This window comes from Lissotriton vulgaris, unplaced genomic scaffold (assembly GCF_964263255.1).
Source record: "Lissotriton vulgaris unplaced genomic scaffold, aLisVul1.2 SCAFFOLD_3189, whole genome shotgun sequence".
NCBI classification, from domain to species: domain Eukaryota; kingdom Metazoa; phylum Chordata; class Amphibia; order Caudata; family Salamandridae; genus Lissotriton; species Lissotriton vulgaris.
The window spans coordinates 142,900-167,318 of record NW_028255406.1 but is presented as its reverse complement, the minus strand read 5'-3'; the positions used below and the strand labels follow the sequence as shown (position 1 = coordinate 167,318).

General features: G+C 44.7%; 1 protein-coding gene across 1 annotated transcript in view; it reads right to left on the bottom strand.

The window, feature by feature from the left end:
• Window positions 1–3,506: 3,506 nt before the first annotated feature.
• Window positions 3,507–24,419, bottom strand: part of LOC147659145 (cartilage intermediate layer protein 2-like) — a 67,817-nt gene continuing 46,904 nt past the window's right edge. Inside the window, exons 5-9 of the mRNA XM_086951943.1 lie at window positions 22,912–23,070; window positions 20,218–20,532; window positions 16,612–16,720; window positions 11,608–11,765; window positions 3,507–11,199 (exon numbers count right to left, since the gene is read on the bottom strand). Coding sequence (XP_086808069.1) covers window positions 8,798–11,199; window positions 11,608–11,765; window positions 16,612–16,720; window positions 20,218–20,532; window positions 22,912–23,070 — 3,143 coding nt within the window. The 3' untranslated portion in view covers window positions 3,507–8,797. The remainder of the gene's footprint in view (window positions 11,200–11,607; window positions 11,766–16,611; window positions 16,721–20,217; window positions 20,533–22,911; window positions 23,071–24,419) is intronic.

Genomic DNA, 24,419 nt, shown 5'->3' with positions numbered 1-24,419 from the left:
TTCTTGGAATTTAAAAAATATTTTCATTATACAATTTGGTGTTGGCTGCTGGCGACTAGCGTGTGCTGAAAATGTCTCTTTCAGAGATTTTTGGGGGGTAAACCAGTCTCTTACCGATAGATCACAAGACTTTTTTTTTTTAACTAAAAGTGTGTGCTCACATAAAAAAAGTCACACAAGATATTGGCAAAATATTTTTTTTTCTAAAAGCATAATTTCATGAAATTTTAATTGACTTTTGTGAAAATGGGAAGATAAAAATTCTCAAACTCTTGGATATATTCTACCATGCATTTGCTCTGTGTCTCCAATAATACTTCACTCCTCAGAATACACTGCTGTAGATATGGGACAGAAGATATATACAATGGTACCTCACTCCTCACCAAAGATAAACCCTAAAGTCTGCTTCTGTTGTGAAAAAGCAAAGCCAATGATGACCATGGTAGACTGTTGAATGGCACTGTCCGAGTCGCCAGGTCATGGCATTTCACTGGTTAATAATATTTCCATTTCGGATCTTAGAACAGCCCCATGATTCGGCACCGCCTGGTTCAAAATCTGGAATGCTGCTGTAACAGAAAAAATCCACAGCATGTCCCTAAATTACAAAGCCAAATATCTGTAGTTCCCAGGCCCCTCCCTCTGGCTGGCCATATTGAGAAGAAAGAGGAAATGACAAGAAGGTGCTGTGTCACGGAATCGCGCTCACATGTTTCTGGGCACTATGACAAGTCTGGCGCCTCTTCTTGGTTCTTGGCACATCCGCAGCCCGGACACTATCAGACTGCATACCAAGAAGTGTAAAAAAGAAAAACCCAAGACAGCAGGCCTTTTCCATCTATGCACCCGTGATCTGGAACTACTTCCCATATCCATCAAGGCTGCTCCAACGCTGCTCCAGTTTCGAAAAGAATATCTATCTATCTATCTATCTATCTATCTATCTATCTATCTATCTATCTATCTATCTATCTATCTATCTATCTATCTATCTATCTATCTATCTATCTATCTATCTATCTATCTATCTATCTATCTATCTATCTATCTATCTATCTATTTATCTATCCATCTACCAAGAAAGCACCCAATTTCTTCTAAAAAAGAGACAGGTGGCACATTTGTCTCTCTTCAACTCTGAAGACGGAAAGTATTCTCTAAAACAATTTTTGGAGCAACTTATTTTTCAGTCATTTACTTTAGAAAACATATTTGGTTTAAAAAGAAACTGAACTTTGTTTTCACCTGGTGTTGTGGTGTTTGCGTGTAACAAAAAAGCCACTTCACATACCTTACACTCTCCAAACCCCTGAATCACAAGACATCATCCTCAAGTAGATGTGTGGCTAAAGTCCTGATTTTCCAGAAATGTGGCATGTTTTCTAAAAACATATGAACCGGTCCTTACAAACCGGAGGGCCTCTAAGCAAGGCCTCTTAAAAGTGACCGGTGAGCATGTGGAGCACAATAAAAGAGAATTCATTGAGAGTCCATGGAAGAGACAAGATGAAATGATCATAAGCAGAAATTATTCTAAAAGCCAATAAATCTTGTTTAGAGCAAAAGGAGGTGGAAGAGATAAGAGTGGGTCAAAAAGAAGGAAATCAAGGATGGAAATAAAACATTAATCAGAGGGTACATTGAAAGAGAAATCATTGAGTAACAATGACAAAGAAATCAAAGGGAACCCAAGAAAGGGAAATCACTGCACCCCTTGGAATGCAAATCAGGGCAATGAAATGAAAGAAACATAAATGAAGATGACACCGAAATCAGGAGGCGACCGTGGCTGCAAAACATGTGCTGAGGTTGAATTTGAAGAACAATCAAGAGGTTATAATTTGACAGACAGCAAGGTTCACAATGAAAGTGAAATTAGCCAAAAGCAGAGACGGTGAAAGAGAAATCAGGGAGTTGTAGCAGAAATCAGAAGTGATGAAGAAAGAGAAATCAAGGAGTTAACCACACAGATAAAGGAAGGGTGAAGTCTTGAAAGATAAATTAAACCATGACCATAAGATAGAAGTTGGATATGACCATGATGGAGAAATTAGAGAATAACAAAGAAAAGGAAATCTGGGGGAGGCAATTAATAACAAATCAGCAAGTGATCATGGAAGAGAAATCATTGGGTGACCATAAAAGAGAAATCATTGGGTGACCATAGGAGGGGAAAAAAGGGGGTAACAATGAGAGGAAAACCAGGGGTGACCATGAAGAAAAAATCAGAGTGGTGTCATTAAAGTTAAAATCGAGTATGGATCAAAACAGAAAATCAGTTTGGTCAAAATGGAAGAGAAATCTTGGCGTGACCAAGACACAGAAATCAGATTAGCATGAACGATAAGTCCAGGATTGGAGCTGAAAGAGAAAATAGGTGACAATAAAAGAAAAATCAATGGATGACATTGAAAGTGAAATCAGAAGGCGACCATGAAAGAGAATACGAGTGAAAGCCAGAAGCAAATTGGTGTTTGGAAGAGGAACTGCAAAGAATGTGAGATTTGCGGGTGTCAATGAAAATTAAAACAATAGATGATAATAAAAGAGAAATCAGTGGATGGCCATGAAAGATAAATTAAGAAAGTAGTCGAGAATAATATATGAGGAGTAACCTTAAAGCTAAATCAGGGTAGCGGTCATGAATTCATAGCATGAAAATGGGAGACAATTAGATGGAGAGTTTAAGGTGAAGTCAGAAGATGAGAATGAAAGAAAAACCTGTGCAAGGCTGTCAATTATGGGAGTGATCATGAAAAGTAAATCACGGGTGACCATGATGTAGAAAATATGTGGAGTGACCACTGAAGAGAAACCAAAAGATGATCACGAAATAGCTACCAGTAGAGGGAAATGAAAGACATTTATTGAGTCTTTTTTACTAAAAATAAGGAATCAGGTAGAACATGATAGAGAAAAACGGGGTGATCATGGGATTCAAATCCGTGAGCGACTACTGAAGAGAAGAAAACAGTGCGGAACTGAAAGAGAAATCGGAGGTAGCCACAGCAGAGAAATCTGATGGAGAATTAGAAAGAACTTAGAAGATGACAATGAATGAAAAAAATGTGGGTGTCAGCGATTCATGAGAGTGATCATGAAAGGTAAATTATGAGTGACCATAAAATCAAAATTAGGAATCTCATTAAAGAGACAGCAGAAAGGGTACCACAAAAGAGAAATCGGGGACGTGGACACAAATTAAATCAGAATATATTCCTGAAATATAAATCAGCGAATGACCCTAATATTGAAATCAGTGAAAGAAAATGAAATCACTGGGTATTGATAGAAGACATCATCAAGAGGCTAGGCACATTTTGTAGTTTTGGGTTTTTCAATTATAAATATTTGTTTACAAGTCAATAATTCCAAGGATTGTTGGCTACGCATCTGGGCTTGGCTATCAGTGCTCCGCGTGACACTAGGAATTTGCGTAAGAAATTGCATGGGAAATTTACCTGAATTAAAATGAATTAAAAATATCAACCAAACCCAACAGATTTAATAAAACACTGATAAACATTTAATGACATTTCCAACTTTTTCAAGATGCAAAAATACATTTCTACTAAGGATTGTTTAAAAAAAAAAGTAAATGCACCATAAAAAAATAGGAAGGGAAATGGTTAATTTGTAATTGAAAATGTCAGTCTGCATTGCCTGCACAGGATTCGGCAGGGCTTCCACCAGGGCAATGAACAGGGGGCCCTTGTCTCCTTGCACTGAAACAGCTTAAATGAGCTCTGATGTGCAAAGCAGCCCTTGGACAGAGTTATGGCATTACATCCTTCTGGGGTCTTAGGACCCATCTCAGCTGCTGCTGGGATTTTTCACACCTCCTGGCCTCAATAAGACATGGGATAAACCTCAGGTCTGACGTAACCAGGTCAACTTCTCACGAGTACCAAAGACAAACTGAGACTGGCCTTTAATAAAGCCTGCTTTCAACCTCTCCAAAGTCAAAACTAACATATTTTGTGTATATCACTTTGCATGCTGGTAGCTGTAGTCCTGTATATATGATGAAAGCACCAACCCTGTGAACACCAAAAAGCAAAAAACCACCAGTGTGGGTTGATTTAATCAGACCAGACCTGCAACAAATGGAGACTGCTGTGTAAAACATTCCCACATACTTAGAAAAGAGACATCACAGAAAAATACTGACATTTTATAGAGCACAGATCTGGGACAGTTAAGGTGATTACCTCACTCCAAGCGAGAATGGATGCTAACTCCACACTGAGTTTTAGTGTCATGACCTAATGCATTCTGGGTATTGTAGTCTTGGTTGGTATTCATTGACCAAAGGCCTTATTTAGACTTCTTCTGCCCAATAATATGTCAAATGTGATGGATATCCCGTCTGCCATTTTACAAGTGCTGTAGGATATAATGGACTTATAATACAACTGACCGGACGTCCGCCTCGTTTGTGTCGGAGTGTCCCATCCGCCAAACTCTCGATCAGACCCCTATTTGTTTATTTCACACCTGATATCAGTTATTTGCTGATGAAAAGTCAAGCACCGGAAACAGTGTCGGGATGACATTTTGGGAGGTGGTCACCCTTGTTGAACACCCCCCTCAGAGTGCAAACAGTCTATGACGCAGAAAAGGCCTGACGCCCGAGCTATTCAGGAAAGCGTCCAACCACAGCACCCGCTGCAGGACCCCCATGCTATCCCCAAGGGAGATGGGCAAACAAATGACCAGATGATGGGCCAACCGCAGGCACCTGAACAGCAGATGCATTATCCTGCCAAGCTATGTTCAGAGACAGAACAATACTGATGCTGCATTATGTAATATTACATGTTATTGATATTTGTACAGTGCCTTCCATGCTCAGTGTGAAGCCTATTATTTTCCCATGTTCAGATGTGAGTGCCTTAACCAATCATATGTTTCCTACCTTCCCGGCCCCTTGTAGTCCTGTATTTTTTTTGATTAAAGTAATGACCGGGTGATCTTCTGACATGTGACAATGCAGGATTAACTATCTACTTGTTTATTTTGTTGTTTTGCAAAATGGCGCTTCATCTTCTGGGTACTTGAGAGAGTTGACTTGTAAAGCAGAGTACAGGTTCTTGAGCGGTTCCATGGTTTGGCCAAATTTCTGACTGTATCTGGAAATGTATTCTTTTAGTGCAGAGTCGATAAGTTTGCAATAATCTAGCTGCTCCTTCACGAGGACCTTAAAGGTCCAAGCCCTTGGCTGCTCGGATGAAGGGGCGATTATCCTGAGCAAGGACTTTTCTACCATATAATACTCAGGTTTAAAGCACCCTGTGATTAAGTGGTTGGGGAGTATCAAATCTTGTGAGCAACTCAAACATAAAATTGTCCAGGCTGCCCTTCCCAGAACCAGGCCGTCGGGCTTAGGACTTTTCCCCTATCAACTGGTTTGTGTTGTAGACATCTGGTGGTGTTTCGCCTAGAGTGCTAGTTTGCTGTCCAATCAGATGTGACCGTTTGGGCCATTGTCATATATCTCCATCGTCTTTATCAGTTTAAGTATATGAACATTGGAACCATCTTCGCATAGTCGCTTCAGGATGTTGATCCCTCGGAAGCAGCGACTGTGATTTGAGTGGATACACTCTCAGGTCATACAAGACCAAGCTGTCCAATCATAATGTCTGTTCAACAGGACCTCGTGGTCCCTGATTCGGCTGGCAGCTGAGAAATCGAGGAGTGTTCCCTCTGTTATCTTGCCTACTTCTGGTACAATAAAACGCTCCTCGATGGCGTCATCCAGCACAGTGATGGTTCCCGTATCCACCCGTAGTTCGGGTCTTGTAGAAGATGGCTTGTCCACATATTACAATACCTTACTCAAGGGATCAGCAAGAACTAGGTTGCCTGTTGTTGTTTAATTCAAGAAGGGTGTTGTGATCATATCTATGGACAACTTTAGTTTTTTTTTATTCTAAGCGCTAGACTCCAGCTCAGTCGGCACAATTTAATTTTAATTCGATGAAGCTGGATCAGTCGCCCGTGGGGCCTTCATCTCTGCAGAGTCTGGCGCATCAGATCACGGTAGTCTCCCCAGAAATGATCAGCTCATATAGTATATTTTTTATTGATGGCAGAGAAGACATGTTCTGTGAACACCAATAACATTTATAAGTATACCTGAGGCTAGGAAGTGTGAATATTGGCCCGTTAAATGTGTTGATTAACTCTCTTGCTCACACACCAATAAGAGCCCTCTGTTTTTCAATGTCCTTCTCTTTTCTAACTTCCATCCATTGCTTTAAGACATTTTCTTGATTTTGAAGATGCACAATAATTTTATGTTTTCCAAAAACTGTGGAAAAAGTCATGTCAATAATATCATTTAAAGGAAAAACGTGTCACCATTTGCATGTAATTAGTCAGGGGGAATATTATTAAAGATTAACTACACCACTTCCTTCTTTTTTTTAATTACCTTTGGGAATGAGAGGGTTGTAATTGTAAGGGGAGAAATGGTGATTATATGGGCCTTGAGGAAGCTCAGCCAAGGGCGAAACGTGAGGAAATCTAGTTGTTTTTATTCCATATACAAGAGACAAAAATAGCCATCTGTTTATTAAAAGTAAATAGATATTGACCATGTGAGCAATAACAGAATGAAGCTGCTTTCTTTCTGACTTAAACAAGATGGAATGCCTCTCAGCACTTTACAAAAAGTGTTCTAATTACCTGGTTCAATGGTGCTCCTTTTAAAGAACTCTGACAGGTGTCGGCTGGAGCCGCCTTCCCTAATCGGAGATGGTGCTGACCAGGTTACAGGTCCTTCGGTGGTAAGCCCACTGTGTGTCTCATCACTTTATCTTTCTTTATACAGCCCAGTACCCAAAATAAGCGGAAATAGTAAAGTCCATTTGTTGTCTTCTTAGTTGGGATAGCTGCGGCTCACTAGCCACAAATGTGACCGAGTGTGCGAAACTCTAAGGAGGCCTATTGAGTCTACTGCTTCAAATGTACCCCAAGGTCCCGAGTACATATATAGATATACTTACATATAAGTCTCGGAGGCAGCGAGTGTGGCCAGCACACTCTAGAGACGTACAGTACATGAGTTCAAAGTATGAACAATATACACATAAGAGTGTTTTCAGATGAAAGGGCCTTCGTGGAGGCGATCTATACGGCAAGCACAAAAGAGGGTTAGATGGTGAAAAATGGCAGGATTTCTGGGAAGCGGGCGGATTTAGGTGATGGGGATAGGTTATGTGCAAGCTTTCCAAGCCAGAGCATCCCAACTAGGGAAACGTCTGCTAAGTACCTACGAAATGACGTCTAAGTGGCCAACTTCTGACATATCCAGTTTGGACGTAGTATAATGCAGTGCCTAGTTGGCCCAGAGTGTGAGATTGCCTAACCATATTCTGCCCTAAAATAACAGACTTGAATTAGGCTTAAGGAATTCCCAGTGGCTGAGATTAGTTCAAGCATTTCACTTTTTTTTTTTCCCAAGTGAAACAGCCTAAGTGTGGCTCTTAAGATCAGACTTCGCTTCGGTGCTCACTGTGCCATTTGGTTCAGGCTGCCCCAAGTCACATTTGCATATGGCTGGCCTCTAGAGTAGCGTTGCAGGCCCAAAAATCCAAGTGATTACATACTATACAGATGAATCATGACTTCTTAGACAACACACTTTGCCTGTTGGGAATTCTAGGCCCACACATTAATTGTAAACCACAAAATAACATGTACAGGTTGCTCTTGGCTAAAACATTACTGCTCACCCCTGGTACTGCATATGGGTAAGCTTCGCTTGGCATGTGTGCTGGCTATCTGTCGTCATAGCCACCACCCTACAGTATTAGTCAAAATGTGGACATTGTGTGCTGTTTGAGCGGTAGTATGTCACAATGTCGCAGTAGAAATATTGACCGACACAAAATATTGCATCCACAATATTGATTCCCACTATATCATCATGGTTTGTTTATTTAGGGGTGTCTAGGTTTACTATTCTTAACTCAACATCCGGTTCCCTTGATGATGCATAGGTTGGGGATGTTGGGCACATCTGGTTCCCCTGATGATGCATAGGTAGGGGATGTTGTGTACATGATACGGTGGCAGGTCAATATTTCGACCACAATATTGTGAACTATCTCCTCCCTCTCCCCCATGGAAGAGGCCCTCCAAAACGAAATGAAGATTAAAATCACTATCCAGCCAAACATGGACAAAATCACAGAACTGCAAACTTACAAACAATTTGACCAGAAAGCAGAGAAAGATGGATACATGAAGGCAGCAAGAAAGGTTTTCAAGCAAGGTTCGGTCCCTATCTCCTCTATGGCATCTGAAGTGTCTGTACAAATGTTGCTTTCTTCTGAATGAGTCTTTTTTTCCCAGAAAATTCACATTTAAGGGCACCCTTTCAATGGGAACCCTTACTAAAGCAGTTCTGCCCTCCCAAAACTCCATGTCCATGAAAAACAATTTTCCGGATGCTTGGGCAAAGGTCAAGTCTTGCATGGAAATTGGGATTTTTTTTCTGGCATGGTTTCGGCTCTGACCCAGTCCTACTTTTAGCTGTTAAAGATAATAGCTTAGTTTGCAAATCCTTTTCAACCAATTCGCCCTATCGGATTCACCACTTGTTCATGGCCCCTGCTGCGATGGTGACGCATACGGTGAAGAACTGCATTCAAGTGACCCAAGGATTTGACTCCTGTCCCACTTGGAGGTCTGGGGAGAGTCTGTGAGCCAGGAGAATGATAGCAAAACTGTCATCTTCAAGTTGAGATGCATGGGAATATTAATTCCTCTGTGCGGGGAGTATTTATTTCTGGCCCTGGTTGCTGCCCAGTCGCACTCTCCTCCGTACGGCACCGGAGGTCCTCCTCACCGGACTTGAGAACATGCCGCGCACCCCTGCTGGATAGGGCACTACTTGAGAGGGACCTTGTCGCTGCTCGTTCTCCATCATGCCTTGCCGGATTTCGGACAGTGTTTGCCCCGGGGAGGTAAGTAGTCGTTGGAAGAAGCTTTGCCTGGTGATTGGTTTCTCTTGACAGTAGAAGGACAAGGCGGAGCCCTGATCAGATTTCATTTCTCGAGAGAAGCCGTCGGATGTGCCGTCAAAGCACCTGCCAATAGCGATCTCCTTGGCCAGCCTGGGGTTCTGGTCTGTGACCGTATAGATGCCGTAGTTGTGGCCGAGAGGATCCACTGGTGCAAGCATGGTGAAGGCTGCAGTGTCATTGCTTTCTGCCAGTGGTGGGTGCCTGGCTAGGTACTCGCGTAGGAGATGGTTCATGCCCGTCCTTCTACAGCTGCCCTGAGGATGGATGGTCACCAGCGTGCGGTCCACAAAGTTTTGGTCAAACAGCATCCCACTGCACTTGAATTCTACACATGCTGCAGAGGTGTTGTAAAAATTCACGTCACGCACACTGCGTACATCCCTTATGCCATAAAGCCGTCCCCGAGTGAGGTAGTGAGTCCCGCCTACGTTCTGGGACCTCACCATGTACTCCTGAGGGCCACTGATCCTCACTTTAATGTAGCAGGCTCTGAACTCCTGAGGGTTCGGCCACCAGGAGAGATAGTCCCCTGTCCATGAGGTCAGGTCACCCTCTTGGAAGGGCACGGTGTTGTATTCGTACTTATCCACTTCTACTCGATAGAAGCGGAAGTGGCTAGAGGAATATCTGGCAGATTCGCAGCCCTGGAGGTTCCGGTAGGCGTAAATTGGCCCATCGGTCTCGTCAATGTTGTTTGGGTTCGGTTTGGCTAAATTGATCTTAAAGGCCGTTCTTTTGAGGCTGGAGTCTTCATGGTCAGTCCTTGTGTAGCCCAATTTGTTTAGGTAGGGCTGTGAGACCCCTACCACATTAGGGTTTAGTTTGGGGCTAGATGGGGCAGCCTCTAGTTCCTCTCCACCAAGAGTGGCAGTGACGTATGCGGTGTAAGCATCTGACCTTTGGCCATCACAAAAAGCTGGAAGGCAAGCACCGTTGGGCCCAGTAATGACGCTATCGAACCGCCCCCAGGCTCGCGGGTTAGAAGAGTAGCCGGCCATTGGCTCTAGGTTGATCAAGCTGATGACCGCCCCTTCCAGCTGCTCATTGGGTGCAAACTTCTCATTCATGTATGCCCGGATTTTGACAAAGCACCGGCGGTATTCCGGCACATCAAGGTTGAACATGCGCCTCTCTCGGATCTCCATGTTCCCAATCAAGAATGTCCTCTCCTCTCGCTTCCGTCGCTTGTTCTTCTGGAAGTGGAACTCACTCTCTTCCTCCCAGAGGCCTGTGTCTGGGTTTAAAGACCATAGCTTCATCTGCTCAAGGTGCTCTGGCATTTTGATCTGCTCCGCGTCCATGTGAACCTCCACCTGGCCAGTCTGCAGGACCTCATTGGAATCCTCCTCTCTGAAATCCACTGAAAACATGCCGTAAGTCCTGAGTGGGAAAATATCACCATCACTGTTGACAAAATTTAGGTCACTGGGCGCAGCCGAGACAGTGGAGATATTCCTCGGGTCGATGAAGGTAACACTGGCTTTGACGGTGCCGTTGTAGACCTCCCCGTTGGCTTTGCGAAAAGAACTCGGTGGTATGACGATCTCTCCAATGGAGTCTTGGCCTTCAACCTCTCCTAATTGAATGACGTTGTGCTCTTTCGCGTCCAGTTCGACTGGCTCTTTCCTCCTCATCACTTTGATGTCATGATACACAGAACCTCCTCTTTGATCAAACGGGAGGACCTTGATGGTGTCCACAAATTTCTGCAACCGGTCAACGAATGTGACAACCAGTCTGTCTGTCTCTGGGGGCACCTCGAGGGTGAAGGTGCCCTTGTAGCTGGTGAAGCCAACATTCTCCTTCCCGATGAAGATCTGGCCAAAACGTAGCGGCTCTCCATTGTCTGAAGCAACCACCCGGCCTCGCACCAAGACCTTGGGCTGTGTGCACACCTCGCACCCACACTTGGTCACAACCTTGACTGGCAGAGTGTACCCCATGCACTGCACCTCACGCGTTTCCATCTTCTGCACTCCGCAGCAGAAATTCAACTTGTCCTTGCACTGTAGGTCCGAGCCAAGTTTGCCGCTGCATCTGGTATTGGCACACTTGCCCACGTTGTAGTAGGTGGTTCCCGTGGCTGTTTGAAGGCATTCCTGCGGCAATCTGATCGAATGATCTTGAGGTTTACTGTCGCAGGTAGGTTGTCCTTTCCCTACGGAGATATATATTTAAATCTATTAGATACGAGCAAGGAAAAAGAGAGATTTAAGCAAATAGAAAATGATTGCTTAAAGCAAAACACTTATTTTTAAAGACTAGAACAACAATATTGGGAACTTCTGTCAGGTGGCTTCCCACCTAAGATCAATAATAATCATGTTGGTGTAAATTTCTTCTTGTTTTTTACAGAACAAGAATTCTATACCCAAGCCCCTTGGCTCTCAATCTAACCATATGTTTCTTTTACAAACTGTTTACACCTGGTTCATTGCATCTAACGTCACATATTTCTAATGGGTCTCTTGAGTCTAGGCAGGCTTGCTCAGCACCAGGACCTCCTCTGGGGTAACTGTGCACTCAATAAATTTATAAGTCAATGAATCAATTATTGAAGACTCACCGGCTACTGTCAGATGGGCCACAGAGGACTTAATAGTGCCAGCTGAGTTGCTGGTTTTGCAGTAGTAAGACCCGGTCTGCGACGGTTCGAGCTTCCGGAGGACCAGATTCTCATTGTACTTGTAGACTTGTCGGTCGAGGAGCGTTCCATTGTGAAACCTGCAGAGGGCGGAAGTCGAAAGTAACAAATCTGCTCAACAAGAACCCTTGAGAGAGATTCAAGAACCACAATGAAAGATCTAACAGGGAGTGCTTCAAACAGGGGGGAACAGATTCATTGAAATTAACAAGAGGGTTGGGCTGACGCTACTTCTGGGGCAGATTTACTCAAATCTTAGAGATCACTTCTCCCAAGGGGGACTGCTCTTTCAGGAAACAGAGATTTCCACCAAGCCGCAGATTTTGAAAGGCCAGTAGGGCTGAGATCAGACATGTCTAGCTCAGCAAGCCCCCTGCACAAGGTTACACCTTTGCTACTAACTAGCACCTCTTCCGCTCACCCACATTTCACTGTTAGGCCATGTTTCAATGTTGGAGCACACCGCCAAGACTAGGCCGCCTCTTCCTGGCTAGCCCACTTCTTGACTCAAATACACACATCTGCTTTGTACACTGCTCCAATACTGGACTACCACATCACCCAGAACTGAAAATGTCATCCATCGCTCGACCACACCGTCGTTCTTGGCTCAAACCTGCTGTAGTGGTCCAAACTTCCTCCTGTAGACAACAACTTCTCTAATGTTACCACCTCGCCTCTATTTTACGCCATCTCCTCCTTTTAACCACACCCCCTCAACTTAACCTTGCCTCCTCATGTGACCAAACCTCCTCTGCTGGACCAGGCTTCCTCTTTTGGTTCACATCCCCTCCTGTAGGCGCTGACACTGCTCTTACAGGAACACACCTCCTCCTCTTGCCAGCACTTCCTCTGCCGGACCACCGCTCTGTCTCTAGCCCCATGCTGTCCTCTTAGTTACACTTCCTCGGTGTCTTTACACCCCTCTCTAGACCACTACTTGACCTATTATGTACACTACCTCTGCTTGACTCGACCCATGTCGCTAGATCACACCTCACCTCTTAGCTACACTTCCCCTGCAAGACCATACCTCGGTCTCCAGACCGCTACTCCGCCACTTCACCTCACGTCCTCTTCTTGACCACACCTCTGTTTTTAGACCACAACTCCTCCTCTTATCTACACACCCTCTGCTTGACTACACCTCTGTGTGTGGGTGACAACTCCTCCTCTTATCTATAGTTCCCTTGCTTGAGTACACCTCTGTCTCGAGACCACACCTTCTCCTCTTAACTCCGCTTTCACTCCCAAACCGTACGTCTGTCTTTAGACCAGTACTCCGCCTCTTATCTACGCATTGCCTGCTCGTCGACACCTCTGCCTCTAGACCACACTGCCTCTTCTCTTCTATAATTCCTCTGCTGGATCAGGGGTCCTCCCGAGGGCCACACCTGCTCTGATAGGGAAGACCCACTCTCTGAGACAACGGCTCCTCCTGTAAACTATACGTACTCTGTTCGGCCATGTTTGTCTTTAGGCCACACCTCCTCTGCTAAACCACTCCCCTTCTTCCTCTAAACCACGCCTGTCTTTAGCCCACACCTTTTATGCTGCATCTTACCTCTCGACCACACCTCCTCGGCTAAACCACTCCCCTTTTTCCTCTAGACCACACCTCCTCAACTAAACCACTCCCCTTCTTCCTCTAAACCACGCCTGTCTTTAGCCTACACTTTCTATGCTGCATCTTACCTCTCAACCACACCTCCTCAGCTAAACCACTCCCCTTTTCCCTCTAAACCACACCTCCTCAGCTAAACCACTCCCCTTCTTCCTCCAAACCACACCTCCTCGGCTAAACCACCCCCTTCTTCCTCGAAACCACCCCCTTCCTACTTGAAACCACTCCGCTTCTTCCTCTAAACCACTCCTCTGTTACCTCTACACCACATCATCTCTGCTAAACCACCTCTTCTTCCTCTAAATCACTCCTCTTTAGCCCACTTATGATATGCTGCATCCCACCTCTCCCCTCGACCACACCTCCTGTGCTAGACCCCACCCACTTTAACAGGCCACACCCCCACTTCCACACCATACCCACTTTAAAAGACCACACCCCCGCTTCTACACCACGCCCACTTTAACAGACCACACCTCTACAGTACGCCCACTTTAATAAAGCAGTCCTCTTTCTCTAGCACACAACTATTCTAGAAGACTGCACCCCTCACTTGTCCGCCCTTACTCTCTAAACACATTGATTTATTTTCAAATAGCCTTTGAAGTTCGATACAGATAAACGGATCAAATAATTTTGTGGTTCGTAACCGACAGATTTAAATGTTAACACATGCTAAATCTGGTTATATTTTGCCTTTCTGAAAGATTAAATATCGTCTTATTCCACCTGCAAGGCATTTTTGTGTTGAAAACCGTTAAGTTGTGGTTGTATTTCAGAAGTCCTATTGTTTGCTTCCAAAAAGGATCTCGAAAAGAAACAATATTCCACAATAACAATTATTTTCTTCGTGTTTGCGTAAGATTTTCATGTTTACTATTAAATTATAAAAGGGATAAGTAGAATAAATTACATCCAGCATTGTGCCACGTGAGCTGGACCCATGCCATCATCCCATAACCACTGATTATGTACATGCGATTCGTGTATGTACAATCATTCCTAGTGGCTACCCTGCAAAGCTGGCCTGGATCCGACCACTGGAGTCTAAACTTTAGCTTCTATGGGTACCTCGTTCGCTTTGAAAAATGCGTTTCTTGTCACATGAAGACTGACCGTAAGTTTCGACCTGAGGAATAGCACGTCTGACCCTTGGTGACTTGATTTTGAATGACTGACTCTCCTTTCAAAAACACTTGTGTGATCCTCGGCAGAACGTGTCACCTCCCAGTGCCTTAATTCCAATATGTGGGTAACTAGGGAGTGCTTAGAAACCGGTTAGTGTTGTGGCCACCACAGGGGCTTGATCAAGCATTGAACCTGTGATGTCACTTTGGACGTATAAATGTGCGGACCAGGAATGCAGATAGTTGGGGAAGTCCTTCCAGCTGCCTCGTCCTTGGTGGAGGAACCTGAGCTACAAATGTGTTATTAAAGAAATATATATATTGGGGATCCTTCCACCACCTGTGGAACTAACTTAATCATAGAGTGTGCAATGGCGCTGCAAAAAACCTATCTTTCCTAGACCACAAAAATGTAGTGGCAAAAATACGTCATTCCTGGACAGTGATAAATTCTTATGTAAAACTAAAACCGCAAGACTATCTAGCAGCTCACTTCAGATTGTTTCTAAAAAATAAGTATATGCTGTATCGGTTTGGAGTAAACGAAACCAAAGATCTGCAACCAAGTTGGAAAGGGAATTATCACAACGCAAGTTGCAGACTGTGTGGATATCATAAGGAGTCCCTATGCCACGTTATGTGGTTTGTCCTACAGTCAGTGAAGCGAGAAGAACGCTTTTAAAACCAATTGTAAAAGAGCTTAATATTCGTACCTGCAGGCAGATCATCACCCGCTGGGCGGGGCGATCATCAACCATTTTAATTTGTTGAGGTGTAAAGTTACTAACCTTGATTGATACACTCTTAATAAAAAGCGGACATTGAACCTGTGAATATGTTTACTAATGAGTTGGAAAACCCTGTATAGATCTAGACTTAATGATGCACTCTACCGTGAACTTGTGAACATGGTTGTTAATCTGTAGGAATCTATTTTGCACATATCCAGATATAATGATGTATTTTATTGTAAAATGTGTTATTAACTTATATTGTAATATATTTTACGTTTTATTTTTTATGGTTGTAAAAAAACAAATAAAGAATTCTTCTACTTCTAACTTAAAACTGAATTTTTTGGACATATTTTTGTAGGACAATATTTCAGGGCTAAAATTCTGATTTACAACTGGTTCGCCAACGGTGTGTCAAGGCATCGAACGGAGATTGTTAACATATCCCACCAGCACAATGTTGTTACATCAATAGCATCCATCCATTAAACGGATATAAGAGAAATATTTATGTTTGACATGTCATCCACATTCGTCTGTCATTCTGGCATGCCCTTTATATGTGTCACTAAGAACAAAAGGGGATAGGTCCATAAACACGTGGTGGGGGCTAGACCCTTTTTAGAATATATAACACAAATTGCCCGAACCACAAATTCTCTACAAGCTTATTAGGAGGGAAAAGATCAATTTATTGTGATCCCCCTCGACATCCTACTTAGTGTCAATGTTTATTATCTAATGATAATAAACATTGACACTAAGTAGGATGTCGAGGGGGATCACAATAAATTGATCTTTTCCCTCCTAATAAGCTTGTAGAGATTTTGTGGTTCGGGCAATTTGTGTTATATACTTTATATGTGTCACAGCATGACTCTGTGAGGACTCGTGAGGGTAAATTGGCCCTTTAATCATCAGAATAATGACTGGACCAGAATTTTCTTTTATATTTGGCACTGACATTTAGAGTTGTTTTAAGACATGGGCAAAGTGGGAAATTGCCCGAGGCCCCCCCCCCCCTTCCCAAGAGGCCCCCCTGGGAGAGTGAACTTTCCCTCCAGATCACTTTTTTTGAATTTCTTGATATCAACCCTTAACATAAAATTCAATATTGTTTTGCATCACAGCCCTTGAATTAGTGATAAAATGGCTAATACGATTCAAATTTGTTCCAGACAGTGGCCCCTAACATATTTCTTGCCCGTGGCCCCCAGTTTTCTTAAGATGACCCTGCCGACACTTAGTTTTACCATGAACAGCTCCTCTTTTTTTCCAGGTTATGGAGACCATGTGACCTGTGGCTTTTCACTGGAACCCCTAAAAGCAACTTTGAAAATGAAGTGATCGCCCTGGTCCCCGAATGTATGGATCATTCTATTTTAAGAGTTGACATTAAAATGTAAGTAGAGTGTTCTTGCGGGGAGTCCTGCGAGCTCACCAGTGGTACTTGGTTGGCAGCGGGGTGCCCACGGCGTGGCAGCAGAGGTTGACGCGCTGCCCTTCCATCCGGACCTTGGAGTCGGGGTGCAGAACCATGTAGGGCTTCTCTGAGCAAAGAACGAGAAACAGAAAGCACGGGTTATTCGCACCTCAAGACGTTTTGTGTTGTTGTTGTTGTTATTATTATTATTATTATTGTTGTTGTTGTTGTTGTTATTCTTGGTAACACTATTATGGTGCTCAGGCACCCCTCCACACACAGCATGGCAGGGTAACTGGCCAGCTAAACGAAGGAGCAGGCGAGGTCTGAGGCTTGGATGGAGCCCGGCGCAGTCTGCAGCCGCCAGGCTGTGAGTCAAGGGGAAGGTGGAAAGAATCCGCTTTCACAAGGTAGAAATGTCAGCGTTGTTTTTGCAAACCGAGCAGGGGAAGTGTGCTTGTGCGCAGAGGAGGAAACTGGGCACGGTGGGTCAGTCTGTGGCATTAACCAGGCAGCGGCTGAGTCAGGGGAAGCCTCTGCCCCTGGCAGCCAAAGGGCTCAGGTGAAGACAAGGGGTGGAGGGCAGTGAGGAGAAACAGAGGGACTCTAGGGGTGTGTAAGAGACAAAGAGTCAGGAAGAGATGGGTGGGATGTGAAGGATGAAGGGTGGAGGACTCCGAGAAGAAAGTAGGCAGGAGCCCCTGGAGAGAGATAGGGAGGGAGGAGGAGGAGGAGGAGGAGGGAGAGAGAGGGGAGGAGAGAGCTGATATAGAAGACGAGAGAGAGAGGAGGGAGAGTGAGAAAAAGAGACTTCCACCTCCGCCTTACCCCATCATGCCTCATCCATCGTCCATCACTGCTACACCATCATTCTTCATCCGTCATCGGTCTTTTATCAACCAACATCCTACTCCATTGTCTACCACTCCTACACCATCGTCCATCCTACCTCATCCATCATCCCTACCTCATCATTTATCATCCGTCATGCCTCAGCCGTCGATCCTCATCCTACATGCATCATTCATCATCAGTCTTTTATCAACCAACATCCCCCATCCTCCATCCATCGCTCCTACACCATCCTTATTCATCCCTTATGCACCATCCTTCGTCAATCATTTAAATATCTAAATATCGTCTCACAAAAATACTGTTTCCTAAACATGGTCTTCATCCATCACTCCGCATCCAACATCCTTCATTCCCAATCTATGTCTCCCTCTTAGGAGTTTGGCCCCTTGAATATCTGATACGGAATATCGAGGTACAGGAATATTGAAGCCAAAATATGCAAAGATGAGTAAATACAGACTTACAGACTTTCCTGTGCTCAACTACACCTATATGTACCTTGACTATATATATATATATATATATATATATCTATCTCACCTCAAATGTCTGCTTTTCTATCAAAGTTTTAGGCATAGGATTAGAACAGTGCTATCCACGCCGAGTTAGAAATGGACAAAAAGACTTTGCTGTACAAATAGCAAAAGACTAAGCATAGGCTTAGCACAGTGCTATCCACACCGAGCTGTAAAATGACAAAAGCCATTTACCACTCCAAGCACAATATTACAGCTTTGGATTGGTAAAAATCCAAAGCTGTAATATTGTGCCTGGAGTGGTAAATGGCTTTTGTCATTTTACAGCTCGGCGTGGATAGCACTGTGCTAATCTTATGCTTAAAGACTTTGCTGTACAAATGGCAAAAGACTTTGTCCATTTCTATCTCGGCGTGGATAGCACTGTGCTAATCTTATGCTTAAAGACTTTGCTGTACAAATGGCAAAAGACTTTGTCCATTTCTATCTCGGCGTGGATAGCACTGTGCTAGTCCTATGCTTAAAAACTTTGATAGAAAAGCGGACATTTGAGGTGAGCAAATTTAGAGTGTCGCTGGTGTTGAGGGTGCTCTATTCAGGAGCTGCCTTCCACCTAAACTTGGGAACTACCCAGAGTTCCCTCCTACTTTTTTGCATATATATATATATATATCAAACTGCACCCTGACGCGTTTCGAGACTTGCTCTTTTTCACGGACCCACGATAGGAGGGATTAAATGAAGGTGTGGCCGTGACCGTGCCTGTAACTGCAAGTCTCCCTTTGAAAAAGAGCAAGTCTCGAAACGCGTCAGGGTGCAGTTGCTGCTTAACTTCACGGACCAGCGCGATTGTTTGTACCTGATTAAAGCTTCTGGGGAAAAGCTGCTCTGTGTGCGTGTGCTGCCTACTGTTGGACATCCCCGTGGAGCTTGATGTATTTGCGGCCGTCCTGCCGCAGGGCTGGCACCACCTCGACAAACAACAGGAGAGGACCACGGAGCTCCCAAGTCGGTGGGGCTCCGAATGTGGGGCACGGAGAAGGATTTAAAACAACGCGCAGCCCGGTGCTGGGGCTGAGCCCCTAAATAACAATGTGTGCGAGGCGCCATCATCAAGGGCATGGAAGCGGACTACACCTCCCATAGTGCTACGTGTAAAGGCTCATTCAGAGCGGACCTATATGGACCCACGATAGGAGGGATTAAATGAAGGTGTGGCCGTGACCGTGCCTGTAACTGCAAGTCTCCCTTTGAAAAAGAGCAAGTCTCGAAACTCGTCAGGGTGCAGTTGCTGCTTAACTTCACGGACCAGCGCGATTGTTTGTACCTGATTAAAGCTTCTGGGGAAAAGCTGCTCTGTGTGCGTGTGCTGCCTACTGTTGGACATCCCCGTGGAGCTTGATGTATTTGCGGCCGTCCTGCCGCAGGGCTGGCACCACCTCGACAAACAACAGGAGAGGGCCACGGAGCTCCCGAGTCGGTGGGGCTCCGAATGTGGGGCACGGAGAAGGATTTAAAACAACGCGCAGCCCGGTGCTGGGGCTGAGCCCCTAAATAACAATGTGTGCGAGGCGCCATCATCAAGGGCATGGAAGCGGACTACACCTCCCATAGTGCTACGTGTAAAGGCTCATTCAGAGCGGACCTATATGGACCCACGATAGGAGGGATTAAATGAAGGTGTGGCCGTGACCGTGCCTGTAACTGCAAGTCTCCCTTTGAAAAAGAGCAAGTCTCGAAACGCGTCAGGGTGCAGTTGCTGCTTAACTTCACGGACCAGCGCGATTGTTTGTACCTGATTAATGCTTCTGGGGAAAAGCTGCTCTGTGTGCGTGTGCTGCCTACTGTTGGACATCCCCGTGGAGCTTGATATATATATATATATATATATATATATATATATATATATATATATATATATATATATATATATACTTCGATGAGAAATTAGGTACAGTAAATCTATATTTCCTCAATATGCGCTCACCTTTCGATATTTTGTCCATGATACTCTTATGTCACAACATTCTTAGTCTCGATATTCAGTAGTACACTCCGTTTTAGGAGTAATATTTGTCTGCTATTTTCAGGATCCCACATCAGGTAGGATTCTTGGTTGCCTCAATATCTCACTCGAGACCCCTCTCCTCCACTCAGCATGGGGAATCCGGCCATTCATGGATGCCTTTGTTGTAGCATGTTACACATATCAACCATACCTTGAGGGTGCAGTGTGATTGGACATGGAAGAAATGGTAGGGGACGTCAACAAAGAATAAATGCCAACTCTCACCTGCTCTTGTGAGGACCGCCTGCACATGGGAGCTCTCTGACCCGTTCAGGACCGGCTGGACTGTGACGGGGACGTAGTTCTCGAGTGTGATGGTAACGTTGGATGTGGCATCAGCACAGATTCCTGGCACCGCGAATCGCCCTCGCCGGTCCGATGTGGCCAGAATGGCCAATGGGCTCTCCGCCAGGGCAATCTTTGCATTGGCCAGCGCGGACCCCTCTGTGTTCAGCACGTGACCCGTGAGGACATGGTCATCGCAGATACACCTGCTGCAATCCGGGGAGGCGCGTCCCACAGTGCAGTTCAGCTGGCATACTAAAAACAAAATAAGTTGAAATGAGATTCAGTTTTGTAAAATGTGTTCCCCACAATGGTGCAAACTGTGCCCATTACATCTTGAGATCACCTAGTTTAAAAGTCATTACAGCACCTTGTTCATGGACACAATTAAATACTATACCATTGTTTTTTTTAGCAAACTTGAATAAAGTACCACAAAGTGATTTCAAGTTGTCATTGCAAGTACAACATGGCATTTTCTTTTTTCTTTTTTCTTTTTTCATTTTCTTTTTTCCTAATCGTAACACAAATTTCCTTCGAGAAGATTAAAGATCTGCCTGCATATGCCAGAATAAATATACTATGCCATTGTTAATGGATTTCAAATATGTAGGAAAATATCTACTGCCTTTACTGTTCATGAGAAGTAAATGTTTTAGAAACCCTCCTTTTTTGGAAAATTAAAACCATAATCATGATTGGAAATGCTTTTAATATCTGCTCAAATTTCCTTAAGTTGCCCATATTTCTTCAAACCAGCAGAATTATTTGGGGGTACAAAGGCCTTTCTTACCCATACATCAGAAGGAGGAGTTCACCGTCTATCAGGGCAGCAGATGACATTACCGCCACCCTGATGGTACTCAGTGCTCCACATTTCCCACTGCCCCAGTGTTCGTCTCTGTCATTGCAAGGATCCGCTGTCATGGACACTGTCAGTATTGACGGCCGTGCACCAAACTTTCCCTAAGTTTTTTTTTCTCCCCAAAAGCAACCGCCAAGAGTTTGTTTCTGACAAACAAAAAACAAATGGCCCCACACCCTGGTGGTTTTCTCCAGAACACCTGAAAGGCCAGTCCAGCTCTGCTCATTTGCATGGATCCATTCCTCAATGCAAATGAGGGAACACCTCCTGAAGATAGCAGTGAAGGTGTATCTTACACAAGATGCTGCACAAGAAGTGTCTGCGGCCTCCTCTGTAATACTAAAGTGCCCCGTTGGTGCAAGAAGCGGGCACACACGCCCGTTGGCTCTTTACATAACACGGCCCCAGGCCTGAGCTGGGTTCATCACTGGAGGTCTGCCGGAGTCTTGTGCGTCAGATGCCAATCAGAGGCTGCTCCGGGACTTAGAGGCCTGGCTCAGATGACTGACAGCTGTCAGTCAGCTGCCTCCTTTGCTGACAAGCCCACAGTATCAAGTCCTCTCCCTAAAGCCATGAGGCCAGTGTGGTGATAACAAATAATTGTGTCTGGTGGTGTGTATTCTGCTGAACTCGGGTACTGACTGTTTCTTTTTGTATCGTTGCAGGGAGAGGATACCTTACGTGAGAGTTGAGTGTCCGACCACCCAGCGCAGTACCTCAGTATTACAGTACCTGTTCAGCGGAGAGACCTGCTCAAGGTAGGCTGTTATCCGCCACCCTCTGTGTTACTCCAGCCTCGGAGACCAGCCTCCTATCTAGTTTTACACTTCACTTACTCAGCTGTGTCTGGTGAAAACCTTTTCAAGTAAAAACCTGGAGCTTCTGCCTTAACCAGTTCCATGCGTCGGACAGCCCCCGGCCGTCTGAACCCCGCCCACTCATTATTTCACCCGCACCGTGTCGGAATTCGTGCCGTGGTTAATGGGTTAAAGACAAGTTTATAGGGCATCAAAGGGTGTTCCTAATGCTCCCTTATGTCATACATAGGTCATGGTTAAGGGTCCTAGACATGTATGCTGAAGGTCATTGCAGGCAGGGGAGGGGCTGGCATACATGCCAACATTGGGACAGCAGAAAGAGGGAGATTTTAAGAAAATGCACAAGGGAATGTCTTTTTCTCATTAACTTGTATTGCAATGGGGACTATTTCAGGTGAGAGAAAGCTAAATGTATGTAATTTTTGGCTTTAAAAAACGGGAGTCTCCTTCCTGAACCTAGTCTATTGGCTCGTATACCTCTGGCACAAAGGTGTGCCAACACTACAGTATACCTGCCACCTTACGAAATAAGTGTACTGTTTGAGGAGGGGACATTCCGTGGAGGGAGCAGGGCCTGGCCCCTCACCAAGCCCCCCATCCCCTCCCAAAAAATCCAAAACAAATGGTTATTGAGGCCCCTTTTAATGGACATCGGCTGCTTACTGCCTCCGAAAAGGAGCTGGAAATCCCCTGTTTGCAGTGGTTTCAGCTGGTTTTCCTGCCACCGTGTGATTTCAGCTCCTCATCGGGTGACTGTGTGAAGGGAGCCGAAATCGTGTGACACACAGTGACAGCGTCTTAGTTGGTAGCTCTGCTCCAGGAATGAAGGGGTTAATATGTCTCTGTGATGGACAAGGGCGGGTCCCACTGTGACACAACCAGCCTTTTGCTGCCTTGACCTCAATGCACGGGGGTTACAAGCGGCCTTTTAGCGATGAAAACGTCACCCACCTTTGCACGGAGTCACTGCGCACTTCTGAGCCTCGAGGCTTCGTCCGACGCACGGCGACGTCGTGGGTGACCTGGCGCACCTCCTCTTCCGGGTCCTGCGGCCGCCACCACAGGTCTTGGTGCAGGGTGTCCAGGCACTCCACGGGCTCCACTTGGCCTCTGTGTGGGGAAGGAAGTTGGAAGTGTTAGAGTTGGGGTCAGCGGTGATCAGTTACTGGCATGGTCCTATGTAGACCTGGCATATAGCATCCCTCTTCTGCGCTGAGGTGGCATGAGGTGGGACCTTCTATAATAAACTAAAGCTCTCTTGGCCGAGAGGGAGGTTCCGCTCTACTCACATTTAGGGTGGCATTGTTTACTTACTCGCATCAGTGCTGAGGTCAAGCGCCTTATGCACTAACGGGCACATGCATCAATCTCGGCATTTGCGATTCCTTAATTGCGATTTTTAAGGAATCGCAATTAAGGAATCGCAAATGCCTATGCATTAAGAAATCTCTAAATAAATTGCGATTTCTAACAATTCCTTAATTGCGATTAGCATTTTGCGAATCGCAATTAAGGAATCCCTTCCCATTCCTTCCTATGGGCCTAGAGGCCCATAGGAATGAATGGGAAGACAATCTCAATTTGCGATTCGCAATTAGCTAATCGCAAATTGAGATTGCGATTTAAAGGGTGCAGGGGTGTCCAAAGGACACCCTGTTGCACCCCTGAAATCAAACAATGCACATATGTTGTGTACACACATGCCCTAAGGGCATGTGTGTGCACAACATGAAAGTTAAGAAAATGCACAAAATTGAATATTTCTAACATTTCGCAAAATTACCATGAGGTCCAACCTCATGGTAATTTTTTCTCTCTAATTGCGAAATCGCAATTTTTTTCAGTTTCATGCATTGCTTTTAAGGAATCGCAAAATTGCGATTCCTTAAAAGCAATCGCACTTTAAAAAATCGCAAAAATAGCGATTTCTTCACTTTTAGGATAATGCATCCCAAATAGTGATTTAGGAATCGCAAACGGCCGATTTTTGCGATTCGCACCGTTTGCGATTCCTAAATCGCTTGATGCATGTGCCTGTTAAGCTTTTAGCATTTGCAAAACCTATGATTTGGTAAATCAGGGGGTTTGCAAGAGCGATCACCCTTTTTTAAAATTAAACCATTTAATGATTTGGAAAAAGTTTTCTGAATCGTTAAATAGGTTTAGGAAACCATTACGAATCAGTATTTGGAAGGGGCGAATTAAGAATGTCCCTTCCAAATACAGATTTTTTATGGTACGTACTACTGTTTCGCAACTGAAAACCGATTGCAAAACATCAATATTTTACCACCACCTCAAAAGAGACGGTAACCCATTCACCCGTGAGAAGGGGTCCCAAAGGGACTCCTACAACATTGTGAAAGTTTGAAAAAAAACATTTTCAGGCATAGGCAGGGGACTACTACTTAATAAAAAAGGTTTGCAAAACATTTCATTTTTCTTTTAAAACTCATCCC